Genomic DNA, 12637 nt, shown 5'->3' on the forward strand with positions numbered 1-12637 from the left:
TTGCTAGCAGTCTATCAATTTTGTTGATCCTTTCAAAAAACCAGCTCCTGGATTCATTTATTTTTTGAAGGGTTTTTTGTGTCTCTATTTCCTTCAGTTCTGCTCTGATTTTAGTTATTTCTTGCCTTCTGCTAGCTTTTGAATGTGTTTGCTCTTGCTTTTCTAGTTCTTTTAATTGTGATGTTAGGGTGTCAATTTTGGATCTTTCCTGCTTTCTCTTGTGGGCATTTAGTGCTATAAATTTCCCTCTACACACTGCTTTGAATGCATCCCAGAGATTCTGGTATGTTGTGTCTTGGTTCTCGTTGGTTTCAAAGAACATCTTTATTTCTGCCTTCATTTCGTTATGTACCCAGTAGTCATTCAGGAGCAGGTTGTTCAGTTTCCATGTAGTTAAGCGGTTTTGAGTGAGATTCTTAATCCTGAGTTCTAGCTAGATTGCACTGTGATCTGAGAGATAGTTTGTTATAATTTCTGTTCTTTTACATTTATTGAGGAGAGATTTACTTCCAAGTATATGGTCAATTTTGGAATAGGTGTGGTGTGGGGCTGAAAAAAATGTATACTGTTGATTTGGGGTGGAGAGTTCTGTAGATGTCTATTAGGTCTGCTTGGTGCAGAGCTGAGTTCAATTCCTGGGTATCCTTGTTGATTTTCTGTTTCATTGATCTGTGTAATGTTGACAGTGGGGTGTTAAAGTCTACCATTATCAATGTGTGGGAGTCTAAGTCTCTTTGTAGGTCACTCAGGACTTGCTTTATGAATCTGGGTGCTCCTGTATTGGGTGCATATATATTTAGGATAGTTAGCTCTTCTTGTTGAATTAATCCCTTTACCATTATGTAATGGCCTTCTTTGTCTCTTTTGATCTTTGTTGGTTTAAAGTCTGTTTTATCAGAGACTAGGATTGCAACCCCTGCCTTTTTTTGTTTTCCATTTGCTTGGTAGATCTTCCTCCATCCTTTTATTTTGAGCCTATGTGTGTCTCTGCACGTGAGATGGGTTTCCTGAATACAGCACACTGATGGGTCCTGAGTCTTTATCCAATTTGCCAGTCTGTGTCTTTTAATTGGAGCATTTAGCCCATTTACATTTAAAGTTAATACTGTTATGTGTGAATCTGATCCTGTCATTATGATGTTAGCTGGTTATTTTGCTCGTTAATTGATGCAGTCTCTTCCTAGTCTCGATGGTCTTTACATTTGGGTATGATTTTGCAGTGGCTGGTACCGGTTGTGCCTTTCCATGTTTAGCACTTCCTTCAGGAGCTCTTTTAGGGCAGGCCTGGTGGTGACAAAATCTCTCAGCATTTGCTTGTCTGTAAAGTATTTTATTTCTCCTTCACTTATGAAGCTTAGTTTGGCAGGATATGAAATTCTGGGTTGAAAAGTCTTTTCTTTAAGAATGTTGAATATTGGCCCCCACTCTCTTCTGGTTTGTAGGGTTTCTGCCGAGAGATCCGCTGTTAGTCTGATGGGCTTCCCTTTGATGGTAACCTGACCTTTCTCTCTGGCTGCCCTTAACATTTTTTCCTTCATTTCAACATTGGTGAATCTGACAATTATGTGTCTTGGAGTTGCTCTTCTCGAGGAGTATCTTTGTGGCGTTCTCTGTATTTCCTGAATCTGCATGTTGGCCTGCCTTGCTAGATTGGGGAAGTTCTCCTGGATAATATCCTGCACAGTGTTTTCCAAGTTGTTTCCATTCTCCCCGTCACTTTCAGGTACACCAATCAGACGTAGATTTGGTCTTTTCACATAGTCCCACATTTCTTGGAGGCTTTGCTCATTTCTTTTTATTCTTTTTTCTCTAAACTTCCCTTCTCACTTCATTTCATTCATTTCATCTTCCAGGGCTGATACCCTTTCTTCCATTTGATCGCATCGGCTCCTGAGGCTTCTGCATTCTTCACGTAGTTCTCGAGCCTTGGTTTTCAGCTCCACCAGCTCCTTTAAGCACTTCTCTGTATTGGTTGTTCTAGTTATACATTCTTCTAAATTTTTTTCAAAGTTTTCAACTTCTTTGCCTTTGGTTTGAATATCCCCCCGTAGCTTGGAGTAATTTGATCGTCTGAAGCCTTCTTCTCTCAGCTCATCAAAGTCATTCTCTGTCCAGCTTTGTTCCGTTGCTGGTGAGGAACTGCGTTCCTTTGGAGGAGGAGAGGTACTCTGCTTTTTAGAGTTTCCAGATTTTCTGCTCTGTTTTTACCCCATCTTTGTGGTTTTATCTACTTTTGGTCTTTGATGATGGTGATGTACAGATGGATTTTTGGTGTGGATTTCCTTTCTGTTAGTTTTCCTTCTAACAGACAGGACCCTCAGCTGCAGGTCTGTTGGAGTACCTGGCCGGCCGTGTGAGGTGTCAGTCTGCCCCTGCTGGGGGTGCCTCCCAGTTAGGCTGCTCGGGGGTCAGGGGTCAGGGACCCACTTGAGGAGGCAGTCAGCCCGTTCTCAGATCTCCAGTTGCGTGCTGGGAGAACCACTGCTCTCCTCAAAGCTGTCAGACAGGGACATTTAAGTCTGCAGAGGTTACTGCTGTCTTTTTGTTTGTCTGTGCCCTGCCCCCAGAGGTGGAGTCTACAGAGGCAGGCAGGCCTCCTTCAGCTGTGGTGGGCTCCACCCAGTTCAAGCTTCCAGGCTGCTTTGTTTACCTAAGCGAGCCTGGGCAATGGCGGGCGCCCCTCCCCCAGCCTCGCTGCCAACTTGCTGTTTGATATCAGACTGCTGTGCTAGCGATCAGTGAGACTCCATGGGCATAGGACCCTCTGAGCCAGGTGCGGGCTATACTATCCTGGGGCACCGTTTCCTAAGCCCGTCGGAAAAGCACAGTATTCGGGTGGGAGTGGCCCGATTTTCCAAGTGCCGTCTGTCACCCCTGGAAAGGGAACTCCCTGACCCCTTGCGCTTCCCGAGTGAGGCAATGCCTCACCCCTGCTTCGGCTGGCGCACGGTGCACTCACCCACTGACCTGCGCCCACTGTCTGGAACTCCCTAGTGAGATGAACATGGTACCTCAGATGGAAATGCAGAAATCACCCGTCTTCTGCGTCGCTTGCGCTGGGAGCTGTAGACCGGACCTGTTCCTATTCGGCCATCTTGGCTCCTCCCCCCCTAAAATCCTAATTGAAGCTTCCAGTTGGAAGATATTTGAAAACATGCTGTATCCACCTTTCCTATTTCCTTTCCATCTTTTCCAATTTTCATTTTCTTCTGTGACATATTTTCTCACCATAACTCACCTCAACTTATACATTCTCAACATTAGAAGAAAAGATAAATTGAGAACATTCAAGACATTTAATAGATTTAATTATTAGATATCTTATGCATATTATGTTACCTGTAACATTCCTTTAAAAAAAGCCCATTTCCCTGTTTGTTGATTCATATTAAAAACTAATAAAATGTTTCCTACATGCACGACCTTATTCTGGGTACTCAAGATACATACAAATAGGTTTCTAGCTTCAAGTGGCTCATAGTAATGCAGGAGTTTTACAATCATTTCTTCAATAACTAAGCACAAAAGCCTCTGAAATTTGTAATTTAAAATGAGATACAAAGACCCTGAGTGGATTTTTTTTAATTAAAATACAAACACCTTGTGAAATTAAAGTCTCACTATAGAAATATGAAGAGTCTCTGCTTATCAAACAGGTTGTTATTTTAAACAAAATACATATTCTTCAATTAGATAAAGAGTTTAAAGTATACTCTTAATAAAAAAGACTTCGAAAACACAGTGTAAACCCTCACTAATACTGATGTGAAAACAGAATTTAAATTTCTAATTTTCCACAACTTTTTAAAATTAGAGATAAGCTCTTGCTCTATTGCCAAGCTTGGTCTTAAACTCCTGGGTTCAAGAAATTCTCCTGGCTTGATCTCTTGAATAGGTGGGACTACAGGCACATGATACCATGTCTAGTTAAATTTCCACAATTTCTAATATTATTTCACTCTAATTATATAGAACCAAAAATAAAAATAAAGAAATAGCTCTCTGCAAAAATACTGTATGATGTTAAAATAGGTGTACAAGAAATAAAAGGAAACTATATGTTATGTGTAACAGGGTGATACCATGATTCCCATAATAAGTCATCTGATGTAACAAAGATTCATTTAAACAGAGGTATTATTAGTCATACTCATATGATACACAACTCAAAGTAAAAACACTTACTCAGAAAAGCCTAGACCAAAATTTGTATCTCCTCTGTTATGGGAAAGTGTTCCCGAACAATATTTTTCTGTCACTATGTATTTTCCAGCAATTTTTTTTTCAGATCACACCTCTCAAAGTATTTATCAACTATTTCTTATTTGCAAAGTAAAAAAAAAATTAAAATTAAGCCATCCTATTTCTTTAAAATGGTTATCTCTAATAAAAATTTTAATACTAACATAAAACAACGATAGGTAGACAACTGCTAAGTTTTAGAAGAAAATAACACAAAAAATGAGATTCAGAGTGAGAAAATTAATTTCACAAGAGAGTACTCTACCTCAGATTCCAAATGAAACTTATCCTTTGTCACAGGCTGTGCAACACTATTCAGTAGGGAGAGACACCTACAGAGCAAAAAGATATGACAAAAATGAGCACGTTCATTTCTTAAAAGAAAACAAAACCATCAATCTATACATGCATGTCCCCTCCAAAAAAAATGGTAAAACAAAGTCTGAGGAAGGTCAGATATCCTTATATTAAATAATGTTTCTTGGTATAATTAAGATACGGCTTCCGTTTTAGAAAACATTTCAGTTACCTATTTCTGCTGCCACTTCTCCCAACCTATGAAATATCCAATGCAGAATCACCCTTAAACACGTAACAAATAGTGACAGGCATTATAATGGCACAGCCAGACAATAATTTCTCCTTATAAATTATCTACCCTAAAGACTAAACTGAAAATCCAGTTGATAACTGACACAACTTTTGTTACTCAAATGCAGTAAACCTGATAACCTAAAACAAAGTAGATAAGGCACTGTCTCTTCTCCATTATCTATTTCTAATTCAAAGACTCATCTGTGTCACTGGAATACGGGAGTCTTGGATCTTCAGCATGTAAGCTACTTAGATTGTCCATGGATTCTCTTTACTCTAAACACTAAAGGGAGCCCCCTGAAACACTGCAAATGTTTGAAAGCTGAGTGTACAAAAGTCAAAGTACAAATGTACTATAGGAATATTCTTCACAGAAGATTAAAACATTAAAAATTATAAAACCCAATTATTGTCATTATATAGATCCTGCCTTATTAAGGTCCAAAAATCCAGCAAGCTTAAGAACCTTCATAGACACTCAGATACTCAAGAGAGAGACTGCTGGAAAAGTCTCCCTCCTGAGTACTTAGAGCTTCAATTCATTCATTACTATCTCAATATCATCCTTCCTACGGGCTCCCCCTTCTGGATACCTCTTCTGCAGAGATCCATGGCAATCTCCAATCAACATCTTCAAACTTGGCTGTCCCCTGCAAATTCCATTCTTATCCACTTTCATTGGGTTCAACAGCTCATTTCAGTCTCATCCTCTTCCACTGTGTTCACTAGAGCCACTCCATCTTTCTAAAACTAAAATCACTCAGTGACAGAATGATGTAAAAGAAGACTGGGTTTTGAACTAAGAAACCTGAGTGTGATTCTCATATCTCTGATTAACTGTATCCAAATAATTTTTTCTCTTTGAGTTTCGGGTTCTCCACCTGAACAACCACTTGATCAGGATGTTAAGCAAGGATTCAAGTACTAGAGGATATTTTGTTCAGTCTCTAGTATTTCTTAACATTCTGAAAGCCTATGCACCTCTGATTTTGTCTATAGGAAAATGGGGAATATTTAGCTGCCTTAAATGAAAACTAGAGTAGAAGATCATAAACCCTAAGAAAAGCAGAAGAGAAAGTAAAAAGAAATCAAGAAAATATTATTAAAATGTCACAGGAGGAAAAAAAAGAATCCAGAAAATAAGAAAAAGCTTCAGCGAACTAGGCAGGGTACTCACTTAAAGAGAAAACCTAACTGGGTAGACAGTCAGTAGAGAAATGAATTAGAAATATCCTTTTAACATATGCTAAATATAGCTAACATAACATGGACTATATTTAGATATTCTCGAAGCACAGTAAGATAATATTTTTATAGGACTCGCCTGGTCTTGCTTACAAAAAACTTAGGGTCCTGTGGCCACAGATAACTGAAAACTGCCTTTAAAACTTTGATGGTTAAAAAAAAAAAGTAATATGGTTACCACTGCCATTTTAAAAAATTTGGACAAAGTTTTGGAGTAGCCAGACTTCTAAATAACACTCTAAAGACAGTTAATATATAAAAAAATGTGGCTTTCTGAATTGATCTGATGTAAATCAGTACCGTCATCCCATTTCTGCATAGGCCTCTATCCATCTATGCCTAGGGGCAAAAGAAGTGATTTGAGAGCCAAGCAGGACGATGGTCTAATCTTGGGTTGGCTACCTGTTAACTGCGGAACCATGAGCCAATATTTCAACCTCATTAAAGCAGAGTTGCCTAATTAGTAAAAACACAATATTAGCACAAATAGTTTGTAAAGCTGTGTGAAGATGACATGACATGATAAATGTTAAGCATGTAATATGGTGTCTAGCACAGAGTAGAACACTAAACAGATACTAGTTTCTCTTCTCTCTATTCACTTAGTTAACATATCACTTTAAAAAATCAGTGAAATCATACCTGCCAATACACTCTTCAACAGGAGGAAGGACTATTAAAGAAAAAGTAAAATGCATTTTAAATCAACAATAGAAAACTATACAATACTAAAAATATAAACGAGCACAGTGGCTTGTTCCTATAATCCCAGCTACTCAGAAGGCTGAGGCAGAATTATCACTTGAAAAGCCGAGGAGTTTGAGACCAGCATGGGAAACATGGCAAGACTCTACCCTTATAAAAACAATAATAATAATCAACAAGGCCTGATGTGATGGGTCACGCCTGAAATCCTAGTAGTTTGCGAGGCCTAGGCGGGGGAATCACTTGAGGTCAAAAGTTTGAGACCAGCCTGGACAAAATGGTGAAACTCCATCTCTACTAAAAATACAAAAACTAGCCAGGTGTGGTGGTGTGCACCTGTAATCCCAGCTACTCGGGAGGCTGAGGCAAGAGAATCACTTGAACCCAGGAGGTGGAGGCTACAGTGAGCCAAGATCACACCACTGCACTACAGCAAAAAAACAAATGAAGAATCAGTAAATACCACAATAGGCACGCTTCAAAGAGCTTACCATCTTCTATAGGTCGTAGAGACATAATCTTTCTTTTTGGGATGTATAGTTTTGAAATAGTCTAGAAGAAAAACACAATAGGTTTAAGAAAAACATGGAGCAATTTAAATAATGATAATAGCCACCATTACTACATGATCTAACAGGGAAATATGGAAGTTGAAGTAATTCATACGTAGATTCAAACCTCAAGTCTGCCATTTATTTATCTACATATTCACATGGGGTGAAGGTTATGACTGGTGATACAGATATTTTCAAAATCTTACTTCCTTCAACCCCAGCTGATTATTATACAAATACTATGATATCCATTAGTTTCCTTTATTAGCCACAACAAACTGGGACAAAAATGTACTCATACGTAATTCACATTATTACTGAATAAAACTAATGATAAAAAAAGGAAATTAATCACATTATTTCTCAAAACAGGTATGCATGATGTATATCTCTCTGAATTACTTTCTGGGGGAAAAAATGTGAGAATGTAGTTTTTAGTAGTACTATATTTAAATGGGCTAGCGTCGGAAACAGTATAAGTTGCTTCTATTCTGTGTGTCAAAAGCTAAAAACAAATTATTGTATAACTTCAGCTCCTTCCAAAAAAGACAGAACAAAGCAACCGTCCACCTTATGGAGCAGTGATTCATGAATGAAGGCCACACATAGCTACTAAACACAAAGCTGTAACTAAGTATCCTGACAACAGAAACAGAGGTGAAATGAAAGAATAGACACTAAAGACATGCGGTCTGCAAGAAAAAAGTTAGACTGAGGTAAATCATTTTTAAACAAACGGGAAGCAGGGAGAAACAAAGAAAAAAAGAGACATGACCAGTCAATCAAATATGAGCTTAAAAGAAAAGCTTGCATTCATAATATATGCCTAATAATACTGGTTAGCATTTACTCGACAATTTGTTTTGTGTAAATACTTATGTAATAAAGAGTTTCATTTGTTTACTATAAAATAACACATCCCAAGAGTTAACCATGATCATTCACCTGAAAGCTGAAACATTTTTACTACACAGAGAGAGACAGACAGACCGAGAGGGGAAAAAAAAAAAAAAAAAACAAAACAAAACAATAAAATTCCAGCAACTTAACACGTGGAGAAAGAATTTTTATTCAGAATTCGAAAGAGTAATGTATGTCCTGAAAAATATGTATTTAGTAGAACATGGTTGCGGCTTTAAAAATTTAAGAAAATTTAATCTAAAATCGTAACCCAAGCTTCCAGTTGGAAGATATTAGAAAACACGCTGTATCCACCTTTCCTATTTCCTTTCCATCTTTTCTAAATTTTATTTTCTTCTATATGACATATTTTCTCAACATAACACACCTCAACTTATACATTCTCAACATTACAAGAAAAGATAAATTCAAAACATTCAAGAAATTTAATAGATTTAATTATTAGATATCTTAGGCGTATTATGTCACCTGTAACATTCCATTATAAAAAAGCCCATTTGCCTGGTTGTTGATTCACATTAAAAACTAATTAAATGTTTCTTACATGCCAGACATTATTCTGGGTACTCCAGGATACATACAAATAGCTTTTCTAGCTTCAAGTGGCTCATAGTAATGCAGGAGTTTTACAAGTATTTTTTCAATAACAGCACAAAAGCCTCTGACATTTAAAATTTAGAATGCGATACAAAGACCCTGAGTAGATTTTTTTTTTTATTACAATGCACAAACCTTGTGAAATTAAAGTCTGACCTTAGGAAAATGAAGAGTCTCTGCTTATCAAACAGGTTGTTATTTTAAACAAAACGCATATTCTTCAATTAGATAAAGAGTTTAAAGTATACTCTTAGTAAAAAGGACCCGGAAAACACAGTGTAAACCCTCTCTAATACAGATTTGACAACAGAATTTAAATTTCTAATCTTCCACAACTTTTTAAAATTAGAGATAAGCTCTTGCTCTATTGCCAAGCTTGGTCTTAAACTCCTGGGCTCAAGAAATTCTCCTGGCTTGATCTCTTGAATAGGTGGGACTACAGGCACATGATACCATGTCTAGTTAAATTTCCACAATTTCTAATATTACTTCACTCTAATTATAGAACCAAGAATAAAAATAAAGAAATAGCTCTCTGCAAAAATACTGTATGATGTTAAAATAGGTGTACAAGAAATAAAAAGAAACTATATGCTATGTGTAACAGGGTGATTCCATGATTCCCATAATAAGTCATCTGATGTAACAAAGATTCACTTAAACAGAGGTATTATTAGTCATACTCATATGATATACAACTCAAAGTAAAAACACTTACTCAGATAAGCCTAGACCAAAATTTGCATCTCCTCTATTGTGGGAAAGCGTTCCCGAACAATATTTTTCTGTCACTGTGCATTTTCCAGCAATTTTTTTTTTCAGGTCACACCTCTCAAAGTATTTATCAACTATTTCTTATTTGCCAAAGTAAAAAAAATTAAAATTAACCCCTCCCATTTCTTTAAAATGGTTATCTCTAATAAAAGTTTTAATACTAACATAAAACAACGATAGGTAGACAACTGCTAAGTTTTAGAAGAAAATAATATAAAACATGAGATTCAGAGTGAGAAAATTAATTTCACAAGACAGTACTCTACCTCAGATTCCAAAGCAAACTCATCCTCTGTCACAGGCTGTACAACAGTATCCGGTCTGTAGAGACTCCTACGGAGCAAAAAGATACAACAAAAACGAGCACGTTCATTTCTTAAAAGAAAACAAAAACCGTCAGTCTATACATGCATGTCCCCTCCAAAAAAAAATGGTAAAACAAAGTCTGAGGAAACTCAGTTATCTGCATATTAAATAATATTTCCTGGTATAATTAAGATATGGCTTCCATTTTAGAAAACATTTCAGTTACCTATTTCTGCCTCCACCTCTCCCAAACTATGAAATATCCAATGCAGACTCACCCTTAAACCCGTAACAAATACTGACAGGCATTATAACGGCACGGCCAGACAATAATTTGTCCTTATAAACTATCTACCCTAAAGGCTAAACTGAAAATCCAGTTGATATCTGACACAACTTTTCTTACTGAACTGGAGTAAACCTGATAACCTAAAACAAGGCAGAAAAGGCACCGTCTCTTCTCCATTATCTACTTCTGATTCAAAGACTAATCTGTGTCACTGGAAAATGAGAGTCTTGGATCTTCAGCATGTGAGCTACTTAAAGAGGGCCCACTGATTCTCTTCACCCTAGAACACTGCAGGGGGCCCCCTGAAACACTGCAAATGTTTGAAAGCTGAGTGTACAAAAGTCAAAGTACAAACGTATATGTTGTTAGGTTGTTATTGGGAATATCCTTCACAGAAGATTAAAACATTAGAAATTTTAAAATCCAATTATTGTCATTATATAGATCCTGCCTTATTCAGATCCACAAAAACCAGCAAGCTTAAGAACCTTCATAGACACTCAGATACCCAAGAGAGAGACTGCTGGAAAAGTCGCCCTCCTAAGTACTTATAGCTCCATTTCATTCATCACTATCTAAATATCTTCCTTCCTATGGGCTCCCACTTCTGGATCCCTCTTCTGCAGGGATCCGTGGCAATCTCCAATCTACATCTTCAGCCTAGGAAAGCCCAGATTCCTCAAAAGATGGGCTAACATAATTGAGAGTAGGAGCTCTCTATTCCTCTGCTTCTGGAAAGTAAGTTAGTCTCAGTCATCCACCCCAAGCATACGCATGTTACCAACTACCCAAAGGAAGCTTCACTGCTGGTTTGCCGGCCAATCCTACATTTGCCCTACCCTACATGTACATGAGAGAATTGAGAAAAGAGTCAGAAAAAAAGAGACATCCACCCTGGGTCACAGATCCATGTACTTAAGCAATCTCCAGCTCCCTAGTTCTTGAGGGATTCTAAGCCCTCTGTAAGCTGGGATGGAAGAAGATGATACCACATTCCTATCTGCTCTGGAGACCCTTTCCAGTGGCTCAAATTCTTTTAACATTTTTCAATAAAACCTTGAAGTTTGTCAGTTCCTCCAGTTAAACAAACAAAAAGGCAGCACCCTCTTCAGAACTCCTTGAACGCCGTATTCTAATATGCCTTTCTTGATAGCTCCCAACATCCTGTGTTTTCAATTCCCTTATCTTTATCAAACTTGCATTAAACCAAATATTCAGATTTTTTCCTAAAACCCTCATTTCTATCCAACTAAGAGTTTGTTTCTCTTCAAATTTGGCTGTCCCCTGCAAATTCCATTCTTATGCACTTTCATTGGGTTCAACAGCTCATTCCATTCTCCTCCTCTTCCACCGTGTTCACTAGAGCCACTCCCTCTTTCTAAAACTAAAATCACTCAGTGACAGAATGATGTAAAAGAAGACTGGGTTTTGAACTAAGAAACCTGAGTGCAATTCTCATTTCTCTGATTTACTGTATCCAAATAATTTTCTCCCTTTGAGTTTCAGGTTCTCCACCTGAACAAACCACTTGATCAGGATGATAAGCAAGGATTCAAGTACTAGAGGATATTTTGTTTAGTCTCCAGGATTTCTTAACATTCTGAAACTCTATGCACCTCTGATTTTGTCTGTAGGAAAACGGGGAATATTTAGCGGCTGTTCACGAAAACTATAATAGAAGATCATAAGAAAAACAGAAGAGAAGTAAAAAGAAATCAAGAAAATATTACTAAAATGTCATAGAAGGAAAATAAAAGAATCCAGAGAATAAGAAAAAGCTTCAGCAAACTAGGCAGGGTACTCACTTAAAGAGAAAACCTAACTGGGTAGGCAGTAAGTAGAGAAATGAATTAGAAATATCCTTTTAATATATGCTAAATATAGTTAACATCACATGGACTATATTTAGATATTCGCCAAGCACAGTAAGAGAGTATTTTTCTGGCATTGGCTTGGTCTTGCTTTATGAAAAACTTAGGGTCCTGTGGCCACAGATAACTGACATCTGCCTTTACAACGCTGATGGTTAAAAAAAAAAAAAAAGAATATGGTTACCACTGCCATTTCCAAAATATTTGGACAAACTTTTGGAGTAGCCAGGCTTCTAAGGAACACTTAGAAGTCAATGCATAACAAAATGACTCAGAGAGTCAATGCATAACAAAATGTGACTTTCTGAATTGATCTGATTTAAATCAGTACCACGATCCCATTGCTGCATAGATCTCTATCCACTTCTGCTTAGGGGCAAAAGAAGTGATTTCAGAGCCAGGCAGGATGATGGTCCAATCTTGGGTTGGCTACCTGTTTACTGTGGAATCATGAGTCAATATTTCAACCTCATTAAAGCAGAGTTGCCTAATTAGTAAAAATGCAATAATAGCACAAATAGTTTGTAAAGCTGTGTGAA

General features: G+C 37.4%; 1 protein-coding gene across 1 annotated transcript in view; it reads right to left on the reverse strand.

Annotated features, from left to right (window-relative positions):
• The window catches only part of LOC100449147 (ankyrin repeat domain-containing protein 36A), a 201127-nt gene that overhangs the window by 66761 nt on the left and 121729 nt on the right, over positions 1–12637 (reverse strand). Inside the window, exons 57-60 of the mRNA XM_063720846.1 lie at positions 9899–9965; positions 7278–7338; positions 6724–6754; positions 4508–4574 (exon numbers count right to left, since the gene is read on the reverse strand). Of these exons, the coding sequence (XP_063576916.1) occupies positions 4508–4574; positions 6724–6754; positions 7278–7338; positions 9899–9965 (226 nt within the window). The remainder of the gene's footprint in view (positions 1–4507; positions 4575–6723; positions 6755–7277; positions 7339–9898; positions 9966–12637) is intronic.

The sequence above is a fragment of the Pongo abelii genome, chromosome 22 (genome assembly GCF_028885655.2).
Source record: "Pongo abelii isolate AG06213 chromosome 22, NHGRI_mPonAbe1-v2.0_pri, whole genome shotgun sequence".
Classification (NCBI taxonomy): Eukaryota; Metazoa; Chordata; class Mammalia; order Primates; family Hominidae; genus Pongo; species Pongo abelii.